We start from the raw sequence: 17,892 nt of genomic DNA on the forward strand, positions 1-17,892 counted from the left end.
AGGAGGCACCATTAACAATTATGCTAATAAAAGGTGTAAACTGGGACCACACCAGACAGTTTGTCAGTCACCCTAACTAAAAAATACTGGTCTGCTTCAGTCTCTTCCCCTCTCTCCAGTCTGCCTACACAGGCTCATACCCTCTAAGGAGGATCCTGCCTTGACAGGCTAGTTCCACAGTACTGTGATGGAGATTAGAAGGAAAAGGAGAAACAGGAAGACAACGGTTGTCTTATGATAGATACAAGAGGTACAATTGTTTTCTGAAATTTTTTGTTTAATTGTTTTGTATTTAAGAGGAGCTGAAGGAGCAGCAATGTGGGATGGCAGTGGATAGGAGAGGGAAAAAAAGGAAAGAAAAATTGCTAAAAACTGTATGTTGCTTTCACATCATTTAATCAAGAGAGGTAAAACACACAAGTTCTTTGAAAATACTTTTCTTGCATGGACTTTAGATTAACACCCTCTGAGACTGAACCAGAGAGGCTATGGTGCCTGCAATCTGGGGGTTAAATTCTATTTTGGGAGAAAAAGATTAACAAATAGTTAACAAAATATGATACAAAATTGAGTGCTAAATTGTGTGATACAATTTATTGTATCACTTCTCATTGTATATAATGGCAGTCCAACCAATGCCCACTAAATCCTGATTAAGTTGTCAGATATTAAAATAAAACTGAAGTCCAGGATTAATCAAAATGTTATTTGTCTTTCAGTGACTATCACACAATTAAAACTGATACTTTAAGTTGTAAGTCTAGGTTCCACCACCTCTTTCAGTCAGAAACTACAAGAGACCCCTGGGAAATGGCAAAGACACAGAAGCCTGACCTCCAACAACCGGGATGGGCCAAGGTTTCAAAGAAACCATGAATTTACCACCAGGAGCAAAGACTCTATACTAGAACAAATTATGATTATGAACATGATTATGAATATGAACAGATTATGAGCATATGGAGCATCTACAATATATATAATAATCCACATTTTCCAACTCCTACACAGACAGAATGATCTGAAAGCTTTTCTCACTCCTTCCATGAACTATCCCACATCCCCAGGATATAACACACACAGTCAGAGTCGGGGCTAGTAGGAAAGAACGAAGGGAGAGAGAGGAGAAGATAAAGAGGGGAGATACACATACACAAACGCTAAATTCATTAAATCATCAAATATTTTGTTCAAGGCAAGCATTCATAGAGTGGTATGGCACCCACAGACCACACTAATGTCCAGATATCCACAGTTTTCTGGGAAAGGCTGTCCCCAATCCAAACAACTTGGCTAAAGACAAGAAAATCCTTTTAGTCAAGCTTTTTTTGTGACTAATGTAAGCAATTTTTAAATATCACTTTAGCCCATACACTTGAGAAATACATTGAGCACCTTAAAGAAAGGGCTATGTAAAAACACAAATCATTATTACTAGTATTGCATTATTGAGCAAAAAGCAGCCCTTTCCAAAAAGAAAAAAAAAACCCACTCAAATAAAACCTACATTTGGTTTTAGATTATTAAAAGAAAATGCATTCTTTTGCCCCTATCCTCACTCCCCAAATCCCCAATCCATTAGATTGTCAACTACCCTTCAGAATCCCTAGAGAGCCCATTTTCAAGTGACCTTTAATCAGTCTCCTCTGAGACGCAATCCACTGGACAGAATTCTTCTCCATTTGCCAAAGTTATTTTCTAGCACTCCAAGTTACCACTTTTAGCTTCAGTTCCCACCGTGAACTTTTAAAATTCATTTCTCGTCATTTTGGGGAAATGCTAACTTCAAGAAATATAGTAGCATAGCTATAAATTCTTGTGCAACCACTTACTAAATATTAATTTTTAAGCAAGCTACCTTTACCTGAGAATCAGTTTCCTCACCCCTTGCAAAGTTGTCAAGAAGATTACATGGGAATAATATTCACAAAGTTTCTGATAAATGCTGTAGGGGATGCAAAAGAAATGGTAGCTATTTGAAAGACGATAGAGAAAGAAGTATTACTCAGTATTTGCTCAGAGAAAAAACAAAAGACTTGCTTGATATATCTTCTACTAAAACTCAGAAGCACCTAAATTAGGAACATGACTTCAAATATTTAAAGGAGGGAAAAACTAGCAGGTTTAGGACAAAGACGTGAAATATCTTCCAGTATTATTGTACTGATTAAGCATTAATATGTTATGAATCTAGAAAGGATAATAGAGTTTATTTCAGTCTTTTCTCATAATAGCAGTACCTTCTATTATCAAAGAGAACCATTCCAACTCATTAATTTTTAATTTAAAATAATTTTTAAATTGAATTAAAAGAGACGTCTTCTAAATGTTCCTTTCGTGGTAAACAGTAATAACAAATGTACAGGACTCTATTTATGGCTTAGGGGCAGCTTACCCAATATTGTATCAAAAGGAAAAACTGCCCTAACAACTATGAAACTAGGAAGTCAGACAGATGGAGACGCAAGGCTAGGAAAACTACCATCTAGGGACCCAACCTACCCTCCAGGAGTCTTTCTAACAAAGACTTCATACACATTGTGATCCTCAAGAGGGGCTAAGAGCCAAATCCACTGCTGCATACCACCAGCTCCCCACTAGCACTGGGGCCTCCTCTACTCTCAGGGCAGGTGACCATTACCATGCATACCAACCATATATTACACTGAACCTTAAAATTTATTTTTTAACAGAACTTACAAATCATCTATTTCCAAGCTCAATATTCTGTCACTGACTGAATTTCTAACCTCTTTGTACTCCCCTGACCTAAAATGGAGCTAGAATGATTTGATCTCTGATTTCTTATCTCATAAATGTATTGGGAGAATCACACATTAACATGTAATGTTAATGCCGTGAGCTCCTTAGAGAAAAGTGCTATTGAAAAACAATTTTTTTTTCCACTGGTAAAATGAATTTCTCCCTTTTTTCCACAGTGCTCTCCTAACCAATGTGAGATTTTATCACAGCTTTCAGTCAAAAAAATTAATACTCAATATGGAAGTTAAAGAGTACCTACTTTTTTCAAAATGAAAATAACATTGCCTTTTCGCTATAAAAGTAATACATGCCATAAAAAATTCAAACAATACTGAAAGTATAAAGAAGAAAGTGATAATTATTCATAACCCCAATACCTCAACGAAACATTATGAACATTAAGATACGGTTCTATGCATATATATACCTATACACATACTTAATGGGCATATGTATTTTACAGAAATAAGATCATATTCCCTGCCATAATTTTTTTAACCTAATATGTTTTAGAGATCTTGAACACCTACATAATATTGCATTTCATGAAATATCCATGATTAACTGGTCGCCCAAAATTAAAGATTTACATTTTTTCCAGTTATTTATTGTACCACAATGAATCCCTTCGCATTCTAGCTCTATATACTGGTTTCATTATTTTTTAGAAAAGGAATTAGTCAAATGATACACTTAAAATTATGAAAGATATCACCAGATTGCCCCTGGAAAAGTAGAATCAATTTACCCTCCCACCAACAGCAGATGAGAATGCCCATCTCATTCTTTTGTGAAATAATTGTTCCTAATTTTTGACGTTTTGTCTTTTTCTTAAAGATTTGCAGTCTGTGTTTGCTCTTGCTTTGTGGGAGCTCTTTACACAATAAAAAGAATACATCTCTGTCTGCATATATGTCATAAGCAATAATTACCAGTTTGTCATTTATCTTTCAACTTTTTTTGACGCTTTTTGAATAAAGTGACCTTAAATCTTTATTTAATCAATCTATCCATCTTTCAAATCACGGGGTATGGTTTGGGTCACATTTAGAAGGGCCTCCCTTATTTCAATATCATAAAATTATTCATCTGAATTATCAAGGAGTTTGGATTTTAAATATTTAACCCATCTTAAATTTATTTAGGTATACAGTATAAAGGAGAAATTCAGCTTTGTTATTTTTTCCTAAATTCCTATTTAATGGTCTCAGTAATATTTATTTAAGAATCCATCCATTCCTCTATTGAAATTCCATCTTCATCAATGATAAATCACAAATGTTTATGCCTTTCTGAACCCTCTATTCTAAAACACTGATTTATATGCATATTTCTGCACTATCACATTGTTTTGTGTTGCTTTGCACTGTTTTCAAATTATAACAAATACATAACAAAATAATGTAAAATATTAAAACAGGATGGCACACACCAAAAATATTTCCTATCTTGTGTTATTTTCCAATCCCAAAGATATTGAAAAGGTTCAAGAATAAATGAGGCAGATGATATTAATACTAACAAAAACTAATACAAATATTATTTACAGTTTACATAGTGTTTCCCCATTATCTAATACTACGTTTACCACACTACAGGGTAGTTATTGTTTCTTATTCAATTCTAATAAGGAGTTAAGATTCATTCAAAGACTTGTTTACAATCACACAGCTAGTAAGTGGCAGAGTTAAAACCTGAACTTTGTATTTCATGATCCTTCCATGACCCCACTAAGTAAAAAATAGAGCAATTACCCATAAAAGCCAAAATTTCTCATTTTTTAATCAAACTACCTTGCCGAGTATATATGTGTGTGTGTATGTACATAAACACACATTTATGTACATAGACACATATATACATTATATACCTATACATACACACACTCATATATACCTTTATTTAAATGAGGAAAAAAATTTTAAGGCTAATCTGACATTCCTGAAGCTTTGATAATTCCAACAGCATTATGGACTCTAACTATGTAGCAGAATAACAATGAAACAGAAAAACTAAAAATTTGGACTATATTTTCTAAGATACAGTTACCTTTGGTTTCCCAAATAGAAGTAGAAAGTAAAAATATTTTATATTTTAATAAGAATGTTTCCTTATTTAATAATTGATTATTAACTTGAAAGAGATCAGTTTTGTATACATCACAAAACAGATCCCACTATCAGACCACTAGGAAGGATCCAGAAGCAGGAGACTGTAGCTGTGTGTATTAAAAGTCCAAGTCGAGCCTAAGATTCATGGGGGGAGAAAAACTACCATCATCACATGTAAGAGTATAGAAGGCAGAGGGGTCTACAAATTTCTCCAGGAAACCATGAGATACCAACTACCACAGGGTCCTGTCACGTAGCCCAGCCAGGAGAAAAAAAAATTTTCAAAGAATGGCAGCAGAGGTCTCACCAATACATTCTCCAAATTTAAGCTGCAATGTTAGCCAGGAATCCTGATTCACACTAGGTTACTGCAATGATATATAATAACTATTGACTTCCTATCTTTTAAAGGCTTATACACATTATATTGTATATATTGCATACAACAAACTGCATGAGAAGTATTAACTCGTCTGCTCATGCTGTCAAACGAAGGATGATGTGCTAAAAAAGTGCAAATGAAGCTACAATAAGCCCAAGCGCTGATGAGATTTTACAAATACCACACAGTTATATCACATACTATGACAGCCAAATTTGGATCAGGTAAGCCCTGAAGAGAATCTTTGAAAAAATTCATTTCAGTAGAGGAAAGAGATGACAGTGGAGAGAGAGAAAATGGTTTTGGAAGAGACACAGCATGATGAGGCTTCTTTGATTAGAGGTCAGGGACTGGCTGGAAAGGAGACTCTGCCCACAGAGAAATCAGAAGCAAGAGATCTGCTGCGGTGCTTGCAGAGTGCTCTCTTGTTACCCAAGGAATCTGAGTGATGTTACATGAAACACAGAAGCCGCCAGCACCTCATTTGAGGTGAAGGATGTCATCCTATACTTCTCCCCAGGTAGCTTGACGGTATCTCTTTCCAGGCATGATGAATCGATAGCAGACACAACCTCTCCATAGAGCAGCTTTTATTTTTTAAAAGGAAGTACGTTCTCAAGTAACAGAACCCAGAGAATGAAATATGCACACCTTTCCCTAGTTAGAGGTAAGCACAAAGGAAGCCTGACTTTCAAAATAATTTGTTTTCCACAATAGCAAAAATAAATACACAGAGAGAAGATTAGGATCATATTTTATATAGCAATGAATCATTAAGTAGAAATATCTTGTGAGATTCATTTTAATTTCTACAATATTCAAAGGAATTCAAACAGTGAAAAGATACCTCAAAAACATAAAACACTTTGCAGGTCATACATTTAAAAACACACAACACTTCTAAATAATAAAGGTAAATATAGAGAATATTTTCTTTTCTAATATATGAGGAAGTAAGACACTATCTAGAGGTTTGATTTATTTTCCAAAACTCAAGATTTTTCCATATATTTTTTGTTAGAGCATGAACAAATTCAGGAAGTAAGACTGATCTCATCTTTGAAAATTTACAAATGAATAAAATCACTACTTGATTTTTTAAATTAATTTAAAATTTAGATTAATGGCTCTACTAAACCATGAATATATTATACATATCAGGTTTTTGTAACTATAAAATATTTTATTTTTTCTATCAGGAAATTATATTCATCTAGAAATTAATTCCTGAGATAAATGGATAACTCTATCTATGGGTTCCCTCATAGTATTAGAAATTTTCCCCTCATTCTAGATATCCTTCGTGTACTATTAGTGTGCTACCGCAGTGATGATTTAGGAAATGATATTCTTGTATAAAACTTTCCCTTTCTATCAAGATTACCAAGACCAAAAGTATTCTTTTATTTAAAGCTAGAAGTTTAAAAATTAAACTGATACTTAAAACAAAAAACAAAATGAACTAAAAAAGGCAGGAAAATCTATTTTTTGTATTCATGAATTGCTGAACATACTAAATATGTAAGAAATAAATCAAATGGAAATGTTTAAACATAGATCTTTATATGTTTACACGATGAAAACTTACAGTTATTATTCAAGTTATTTATTCCAATTATATTGGGCTGTGAGACAGACTTGTGATTGTGGCGCCCTCTGCTGGGTTTTCCAGCCACAAACTCAACCTAATACCACAGCATAAAATCAAATATTTGAGGCATCAAGTGAAAAAGTCAAATCCTTGATCACTTTAAGCCTTGGCAAAGGTTATATGAAAGTTATAATCAATATTTGCTTTACTGGAACAGGACTTTACCAATTTATCATTAGGTAAAATATAGATACAGATTTTTCTTTTAAAAAGAGTATAACATTAAAGTTACACCAAACAACATGTTTTAATAGGTTTTATTTTTGACATCACTTCTATCGCTTTGCAATATATTCAGGTTTTTAAGACCATATGCATGACATGACATTTTAATAAATTACTATTTTGATAATTTGACCTATTTTTCCTTCCCTGTTAGTTCAATCAAAATAGTTTATTTTAACATATTGGAATGACCCTTAATATTATCTTCATTATTAGGAAAAAACTGAAAGAAGTTTTAGAGGTACTCATCACCAGTAATAATTAACAAATAGTATCCATTTATTGAATGTCAACTATGAGGAATGTAGAATGTTACGCACTTTCTGTACATTATATCCAGTTGTAAGAGATGAAAAAAATTGAGGCTCATGGAGATTATATGAATTGCTCAAGACGAATTTCAGAGCAAAGATTCAAATGTAGGTGGGTCTCATTCCAAAGACTCAAACCTTTCTACCAAAGGATAGACAGCAGTGAAAAAATACCTTTAACATGCAATTTCTCCATTTGTCAATGCAGTAACAACTAGGGGGTAGGGAAGAACAACTTGATGGGAAAAAAATCTTAGAGAAGTATAAGACAGTTATTCATGTATAAAATAATAGCTTGGACCTTTAGGAAAATATTTTTATTTTACATAATGCTGCCAGCTAGTGGCCCTATTTCATACTGAGCCACTGGGAACAATATTTGATTTTTACATTTCTGAATCAAAAATTTCACATATAACATTCTAGGATCATAGTCCTAACTTACGTATGCATTAGACTGACAATGATATTTAACATTATTCCAGAACTAAAGGAGAATGTCTCCTCAACCACCATTAGCATCCCTTGCCTAGTCTTGGCAAGGGATTTTTATTTTTTATTTTATTGGGGTTCCCAATAAAAATATGAGATATGCCTAAGTGGGAGAGAATTCAGCAAGTGCCAACATGTAGAAACTAAAAGGTACACCTGTCACTATCCATGAAAAGGAAACTCACATTATTTTAAATACTTTGAAATAAGTTTAGGATATTTATAGATTCCTCAGTGACAAAATACATAGATATTTTTCTCTACGATCAAGAGCTTGCCATAATGTGGGCATTAAAAAAAATTATTGCCTGAAGTTTACCAGACATTATTCTATGCAGATCTAAAATGAGAAAGCATTTGATAAAGTAGTATTATCAGCAAGGTATGTTATTTAAGTTCAGACAATAAGTAGTTACAGTTCTGAAATTTGCTTTGAGAAAAAAAGTATTTGAATACAATTTTTACATTTAAAATGATCATATTTCACTGATAATTCATTACCTTAAGAGAAATATTCTATACAACACAGATGAAAGAGTATACAGCTCCTATATGGGTATTGTTTAATGCAGTGATGCAAAGACATTCTTGGCTGATTTCATCATATGACATTAGTTTATAATTATTTAAATGTTATTCTCAGTGGAGCAATCTATCACAACTTAGAGGCTTAGATGAAAAGATAAGATATTCTATAATATTATAATATTGCATAAAACAAAAACATTCTGGTATTAAAGTATATTAGCAGCAAAGAAAACATATTCTGGGTTTATGCTATAGTGAAAGAGAGAAGCAGAAGGAAATGGAAAAGAAAGCACCCAAAACACAGCAAACAAGGAAGAGACAGCACTTCTGTTGGGTTAACTGAGGTCAAAATGGAAACAAAAAACAAAAGGGACAGTACTGGAGAGTCCACTGTTCCTTCTGACCTACATTCTGTCACTCACACTCATTCACACACACAACTGCAACTTGTAAAAACTCCCTTATCCCATTAGTAGGTGCATCTTTTTTTTAAATTTTATTTTGCTGAGGAAGATTCATCTGAGCTAACATCTGTGCCAATCTTCCTCTATTTTGTATATGGGTCGCTGGCACAGCATGGCCACTGATGATGGTGTAGGTTCATATCCAGGAACCAAACCCAGGCCACCGAAGCAGAACAAGCCACACTGAACCACTAGACCACAGGGCCGGCCCCTAGGTATGTCTTACATGAGGCTTATTTTGCAGCTATAAACAACAGATGTTTCTATTACACACACACACACACACACATTAGTCAGTATAATAAACATTAGTGAGAAAAAACGCCAATAATAAATTCACTTTTTAAAACACTAAAAATATTTCTATACAGCTAGCATACAACTTACAAACGTTTCCTGTATTGTCAAAGCTGGTAAGAACATCTTCAACATTCAAAGATCCATTATTATGCCTAGAAAGGAATAAAGCATTTTATTTAATGATTCTGAAATATTAACATTTATTAATTTTTTAAAACGCTGAGACTGTGCATTGTTACACATTCAAAACTAATAAACCCTTCTATGTTATATTTTTTAAATATTTTCTGCCCACTAGAGGGAGAAGGAAAAGAAATAACAGAATATGGTCCTCAGAATAGTTAATGTATGACATTTCTTGACGATTAATCCACATTTTACAGTATTAATGAATAGTTTTCTTGTTGTTGTTGTTTTAGTTACATAAAAGTGAGGTAAATTATTAATCTTTTTAAAGACAAGAAAAAAAAGAAACCAAACCTTACACTTTGAGAATCTCAAAAGAAAAATAAACAAGGAACCTCCAGAACCACACTCAATGATACAAAAATTTCCTCAATAACACCCCAACAAATTCAAAACTTCAGTTACAAGGAACTAACCAATCTTCAGGTCTGCACATTCCCTCTATAGGGAGTTCTAAATTTCAGAGGGCAAGTTTTTTGTATCTTTTTCCCACTAATCTTAATTCCACGCCCTTTAATTCTAACTTCTCTTCACTTAACAGTCTTTTAAATATTTAATTTGATGACCAATATTTTAACATTTATAAAAGATACTAGGCTTCATATACAAATGGACCCAACTGTCAATAGGTCATAGGATTTGGGTTACTTTTCCAGAGGTGATAAAAAATAGGCATTACTGCATCTACAATCTTCTACACTCTCCCCTATATCACATATAGCTGTAGTTCTCTAGGATGTTATAATAGTTTAAAATAACCATTAATAATTCACAATAAAATCTACTTCATCAACACTACTTTAACTTTGTCATTAAAACTTATCATAAATGATAGTGTTAGGGACTAAACTCCGTCTCCCTCAAATTTCATATGTTGATGCCCTAACCCCCAGCACCTCAGAATGTGACTGTATTTGGAGATAGGGCCTTTAAAGAGGTAATTAAGTAAAAATGAGGTCATTTGGGTGGTCCTAATCCAATATGACTGGTATCATTATAAGAAAAGAAGATTAGGACACACAGAGATAACAGGGCATGTGCACAGAGGAACAACCATGTGAAGAGGCAGCAAGAGGGCAGCTACCTGCAAGTCAAGGAGAAGGGCCTCAGAAAAAACCAAACTGCAACACCTTGATCTCAGACTTCTAGACCCAAAACTATGAGAAAATAAATTTGTGGTTTAAGCCATCCAGTCGGTGGTATTGCTTTGAGAGCCCTAGCAAATTAATACATAGAGTAAGAGAATACACATAAACTATATGACCCTTTTTAGCAGAACTTTTTATTTCTATCATAGAGACACAGTTCTTTGATAGAGTGACTAAGATTGCAAAAAGTTATTTGCAATCATCACTGGTCAAATAAGCACTGGGCTCAACAGTGTCTTACTCTAAGGAAACCAAGTTACCAACCACAAATCAAACTTTCATCATAACATAATGATTCTGTATCTTCTCTGTGCATACAAGATTCTAGGTGTAGATGAAGTTATTTACTCTAACATGGAAAACCACAGTATATGTGTGAGACGAGAGGAAAAGGAACAAAGTATTTAACATCTAAATTATAAGATGAACCTATTATAATGATCAGCAATACTGCGAAGAACTCCAAAAACTTTTTCCTAAAGATAAAATGAATATATGGTTCCTTCAAGAAAAAACTGCTCATCATCCTATCTATACAGAGATAGCCACAGCTAGTATTTTGGTACATAGCCTTCAAGTTTTATTCCATGCTCATATAGCTTTCATTACATAACTGAGAGTACATTGTCCATACTGTTTTGCAATTTGTGTTTTTCATTTAACTGTAACATACTGTAAACAGTTTCCCACATCAGTAAGTATTCTCCTGCAACAGGATTTTAATGGCTGCCAAGTAGTTCAATGAATGATTGTTTTCACAATCATTTATTGAACCAACACTTTACATTGGATTTTTAGACTGTGCCCAGTTTTGCGCTATTATGCATACTGTTGCAGTGAACATCCTTGTAGAAACATCACTGAGCCCACTTCTGATTATTTTCCTAGGATAAATTCCTAAAGGTGGAATTGCCTTTAGGGTCTAGTTTTAATAGACATTCTCTCACGTTCTCTCTCTCTCCCTCTCTTCTCTCTCACAAACACACACAAACACACTCTCTCTCTCAATTCAGAATGAAATAAACATTTGAAATGAAATCTGAGACAAGAGTAAAAAAAGGTGCAGATATTTTACAAAAAGTTAATTGTTTCTAAAAAACAAAAACTGGGACAATTGAAGCAAAATGCATGTTTAAAAGTTTAAAGCACTATTCAAAATTAAAAGTGCGATTTTTTTCAGACTTATCACTGAAGCAGAACTTGCCTCTCCTTGAAAGTATTATTTCTTGAAGCCAAGAAACAACGTGAACCCTATGATATTCTTTAATAGGGTAGGGAGTAGGGAGACAGTAAAACTAATCCTATACCTCTACATAACTTACAACAATGAAAATCAATTATCTATGAAGCCTAGAAACCCTAAAAGATGGCATCTCATGAAAGAATAATATCAATAATCATTGTCTTCAATAGTATAAGAACTGGTGTTGATTATAGGAAAACTGCCACGAAAGCAGTGTGGTAAAGATTCAGTTTGATTATTTCAAGTTCCCTTTCATTTGTCCCAAATTCAAGGACTGCTCTTTGTTCACTGAGTCATCTACTTTAGTCAAGTGTCAACTCTACAAGATCTTGTTTACCCTCAATGTTTCAACTGTTTACCAAGGTCCTGCCTGAGGAATGTGGTTAGATAGTAATACCTACAAGGAAGGGGCTTTATCAAACTTCAGTCTTAGCATTATACTGGTAATTAATGTTATATAACAATGACAACTTTTTGCCAACATATCCAGGACATAAAAAGTTCACTCCATCTTCTTCCTAAACTCCAAAGCTTTACATTGTTTCCCAAGCCTTTAATTACCAATAGCCATCTTAAGTGTTCTCACCACAAAAAAATAAATGGTAACTATGTGACCTGATACAGGTGTTAGCTAATGCTATGGTGATGATCATATAGTGATAATGCAATATAGGTGTATCAAATCAAAACATTGTACACCTTAAATTTACATGTTATGTCAATTATATCTCAACAAAGCTGAGGAAAAAAATTACCGATAGCCAGTTTCTTCTTCCTAAAGCTAACCAATTTTTTTCACAGCACCTAAAGCTATCCTAGAACTGAAGACCTTTGAGTTTCTCCTAAGAATCGCCTATGGAGTAAAGACCAAGGAGCAAGTCACTGGGGCAGATAATTACTTGAAGAGCAAAAAAAAACAAATCTACTAGAGGAAAAGTTTGAAGCCTAAAGGTATCAAGAGATTGAAACTACAGGATAAAAGTAAGCCAGGGCATAATATGACACCAAAAGCACAAACAACAAAAGAAAAAATAGGTAAGTTGAACTTTATCAAAATTAAAAACTATTGTTCATCAAAGGATACCATCAAGAAAGTGAAAAGACAACCCAGAGGATCGGAGAAAATGTTTGCAAGTTACATATTTGATATGGGTCTAGTATCCAGAATATATAAAAAAACTTTCACAATTCAACAAAAAAAAAAGACAAAGAACCCAATTAAAAATGGGCAGAGGACATGAATAGACATGTCTCCAAAGAAGATACAAAAATGGCCAATGAGCACATGAAAACACGGACAACATAATTAGTCATTAGGAGACTGCAAAGTAAAACCACAGTGAGATATCACTTCATACCCACTAGAATGGCTATAATAAAAAATAACAATCAAAGAAAAATAACAAGTACTGGCAAGCACGGGGACAAACTGGAACCCTCACACATTCCTGGTAGGTAAAACAGTACAGCAATTGTGGAAAACAACTTGGCCATTCTTCAAAAAGTTAGAGTTACCACATGGCCCAGCAATTTCACCTCTAGAAACATACCTAAGAGAATTTAAAACTTATATATTCACACAAAAACATGTACATGAATGTTCATAATAGCATTATTCATAACAGCCAAAAAGTAGAAACAACCCAAATGTCCATCAACTGATAAATGGATAAACAAAATGTGGTATTATCCATACAATGAAATATTATTCAACCATAAAAAAGGAATGAAGTACTGATAAATACTATAACGTGGGTGTATCAAAAACATTATGCTAAATGAAAGAAGCAAGACATAAGGCCACATATTGTATGATTCTATTTATATAAAATATCCAGAATAGGCAAATCCATACAGACAGAAAGTAGACTAGTCATTGCCAGGGGCTGAGGGGAGGAGGAAGATGAGGAATTACTACTAATGGGTATGGGGTTTCTTTTTGGGGTGATGAAGAATTTCTAGAATTAGACAGTGGTGATGGTCACACAACATTGCGAATATACTAAAAACTACTGAACTGTATAATCCAAAATGGTTAAAATGGTGAATTTTAGATTATGTGAATTTTATCCTGATTAAAAAGAAAATTGGTCCCAACAAAACAGAAAAAGTAAGCCAGAGAGTGAAATGGGCCCTAAAAGGCTGCAGAAGAACAAAGAGGAGAGGTTTTCAGACGGAAAAGGTCTAAAAAGGTCTAAAAAACATGATTCTAGATGCAACTTGCTTTGGAGCTCTTTCAAAAGTAAACAGAGAAAGAGATTTTTTTCATTCTTCTATCTACTAGTTATAGAAAACTAGTAGATGATCTCTACATGTAATTTATAAAAATCTGAAAAAATGTCAAGGGAACATTCAATTTACTGAAACTTTGAATATATGTACTTGTAAGCAAGCTACATAAATGATCGTGATTGCAGTTCAAAACAAACAAGAAAACTAAGTTATGTTTAGCCCATATCTATGATTTAAGGTCCATGAAAACAAGACTCAGTGGATTATTCTTTTAATTTTCTGCATACACTGGATCATATTTTAAGGTTCTATAAAGTTCCTTCAAAAATACAAAATAAGGGGCCAGCCCTGTGGTTGAGTGGTTAAAGTTCTGCGCACTCTGCTTCGGCAGCCAGGGTTTGCGGTTTTGGATCCCAGGCATGGACCTACTCCACTCATCAGCCATACTGTGGAGGCATCCCACATACAAAATAGAGGAAGACTGGCACAGATGTTAGCGTGGGGCTAATCTTCCTCAAGCGAAAAAAAGAAAAAGAGGAAGATTGGCAATGGATGTTGGCTCAGGGTGACTCTTCCTCACCAAAAAAAACACACAAAATAAAATGCAGGAGAACAAAAGCTGTTTCAATATTCACCTCTGCTGTTAATATCACTACTAACATTAAAACTATACTTTTACGTCTAATTTCATAAGCATATCATTCCCATCACCAGCTTCCATTTAGTGAGCACTCACAGAGTACATACTAAATTCAGTGGAGAGAGAGTTTATTTTTTTCCTTTCCCTAGAGAAGCAATATATTATCTCACTACAATGCATTTGTTGTACTAGAAAGATGCAACTCAGTCAAAGACAAAATCATTCTTGACTTCTTGCCCATTCTAAGCTCCCCAGGACAAGTTGAAAGCCAAGAGTGCTAGGCTTCCAATTCAGTAATAACCAAGCAACAGTAGTCTTATTCAAAGAAAGGAGGACAATTCAGGCCTCTCAGCTTTTTCCACACCTAAGACATGTATACATTCATAAATAAATAACTCAGGCACTCCGATCATTCCAAATATAATGGAAGTATTTTAAAGCTTCCAGAATACGTAAATTCCTACTGCACTCAAATTAAGTTGAAATATGGAGGGTGAGGAACAATTTCTAGTAGCTATATGGTAAACTCTATACAATAACAAACTGCAGCTTACAAGACAGGGAGAGGGAATTTTTACTGAAAGATTTTTAGTATAAACATCTCCTGGTATATACTAGTCTTCTACACATGCATGTATCTAACAGCAAGAGCCTCGTCTATAAAGCACCAGAAAGACAAGAAGACTTTACCAAAGAATAAAGTTAAGAGTCATACCCTGGATTTTAATTTCCTAACTCTCAATACTCACTTTGGAATAAAGTGTCAACCATCCTCAGACATACAGAAAAGACAACAGATCTTGGGGATTTCATAACCTAAGTTTTACATTGTCCAGATTTTTGTTTCTGATGAAAAGTCACCAAGGAAAATTCTTTATTCCTTCATTTTAAATATCATCATATAAAGCTGACAGAAAATAATGGTCAAAGTTTCAATTTAGGCCACTGCTTATATACCTTTTAATAATATAAACAAGATACAACTACATACTGTGAATTCACAAATATCTAGTTATTTATCCTCTTAGGGTATTCATTTCAAGACTAATAAAACTTCAAAGGAACAGAAATCAATATGTAGGGAAATTTTAAGAAGGAGAAAACTAGTAACAAATATTGATAAGTATTAATCACCATATATGCATCATCTCTGTTGAATTGTGGTAGGTGATCTTAGCAATAAGAACTGAGAAAGTGAAAAGGGGGTTATATGTATGATTTGTAAAGAATAAAACATCCCAAATGCTCAGTTCTTTATTAAAATCCAGAAGGAGATCCACCATATAATATGCATTGATCATTATTCCTCCCCCTGGGCATTGTGAAGGCCTTCTCAGCAGCCTCTGATGATTCTGCCTTGCATTTTCTCCCCTCGTATATTTTCTAGTGCCTTTGCCTCCATCTGGAATGATTTCTCCCAGAACTTTCACATATCTCCAGATCCAGTTAAATTCCTGCTCAAGGCCTTCCCATCTCTAAGCTCCTAACACATGTGAAGTCTTCCTCTCATTAGGAAATTAGTTATGCACTGCCTGGTGAGAGTTAGCAGAAGGAATAACTTTCCTTCTTATTTAGTTATTTTTTTTTTATTTAACTTTTCACATATTTAAGCTCCTTGGGGATAGTGCAGCTTATATTTCTGTTATCTACACAGAAGGTGCTATTAAATATTTACTGATTTGAATTTACTTAAAACTATTCATCACTTTTTAAAAATAATTCCATAGTGTTGATTTAACAAAGAAAAAATATAGAGAAAGATGATGGTACTCCATTCCAAAACTACTTTCTAAACCACTACTTTGGGCTATTGCAACTAATTTTTTAAAACTTTTGAATGCTCACAATTCAAATACTGAAGAAAATAGATAAAGGTAGCTAAAGAAGTGTCATGGAAACAGATTGAGAAAAGAGTTGATCTGAGATGGCAAAGGAACAAGAATGCAGATCCATGTTGGGCGCATAACAGAAAACAAGGAAAAGTGGTGACCATAAAAATCAACGTGAATAAAACTGGCAATGGAACGGAATGAACTATTCTTAGCAGAAATCCTCCCCTACCTAAGCAATTTCAGTAGTTTCAGCAATTTCCTAAACGATAACAGGATTATGGAGTGAGAAACAGAATGCTCAGAATAATCAATGAGGAAATTAGTTTATCTAGGCCTCAATCCCTTGATGGTAAAATGAATAAATGGATACATGATTGCCTCACGAGAGGCAGAATGTGCAGAAGTTAAAAGTGCAGGCTGTAACTCTCATTATATAAGATGTTACCAATGGAGATCGCTGGGTGAAGGGTACATGAAACTCCTTGTACTATTTTTGAAACTTCCTGGGAGTCTGTAATTATTTCAAAACCAAAGTTTTTAGAAGTACAGGCCATGGAACCAGATCACCGGGATTTGAATAGAGGCACAATCAATTATTGGCTGAGTGACCGCAATCAAGTTATTAACCTCTGTGGGCTTCACTTTCCTCATCTGTAAAATGAGGTTAGTAACTATTTACCTCATAAGGTGTTGTGTGGATTAAATAAGCGAATACAGGTAAACCACTCACAACAGTGCTTGTCACATATCAGGCACTCAACAGTCAGCCAAGTTAGAATTTTTTTAAATTTATTCTAAGATCACGTTCAGCTCCAGAACTCTGTATGTTTAAGCCATTATTATTTTTGTATTACTAATGTGGAGAGATATTAACTGGTTTGAAAAAAGAGAAAAAATCTTGGCAGCCATCATGGCCAAAATTTTAGCTCGGTCACCTGTGTTCTCTCCATAAATTAGGATTCAATGTCATATTTATATAGACATACTTCTTTTTACTGTCAAAAATGGATACATCACAAAGAATCATGCTGTTAAGAGAGGAGTCTCAGTTCACATTCTAGCCCGATTTCCTGCTACATCAGGGTCAGCTCCATCAGGTGGAGAGCCATGCCTTATTTTGAAAGCTCTCAAGAACAGGTTTCACATTCTCTCCAGCTACCCCTTCCCACGGCCTTGAAGATGTCAGGAAATTATTCTCAGTACGGTTTACGCTTATTGCTTCTTGTTACCAGTGGACATAGCAGATAAGTTTTAGAACTTTATACCTGAAGACCCTGCCTGGATCACTCTGTTTCTCCTTCTCTTTAATTTCCTTATAGATACCATCTTCCAATTGTTTCATCACCTTCGTTCCTACTTCACAGAGTTATTGTAAGGATTACAT

General features: G+C 34.2%; 1 protein-coding gene across 5 annotated transcripts in view; it reads right to left on the bottom strand.

The window, feature by feature from the left end:
* Positions 1-17,892, bottom strand: part of CAMKMT (calmodulin-lysine N-methyltransferase) — a 372,525-nt gene that overhangs the window by 338,602 nt on the left and 16,031 nt on the right. For all 5 annotated transcript variants that reach the window (XM_046661502.1, XM_046661498.1, XM_046661500.1 and 2 more), the window contains exon 3: positions 9,315-9,379. In XM_046661502.1, coding sequence (XP_046517458.1) covers positions 9,315-9,379 — 65 coding nt within the window. The remainder of the gene's footprint in view (positions 1-9,314; positions 9,380-17,892) is intronic.

This window comes from Equus quagga, chromosome 5, assembly GCF_021613505.1.
Source record: "Equus quagga isolate Etosha38 chromosome 5, UCLA_HA_Equagga_1.0, whole genome shotgun sequence".
NCBI lineage: Eukaryota > Metazoa > Chordata > Mammalia > Perissodactyla > Equidae > Equus > Equus quagga.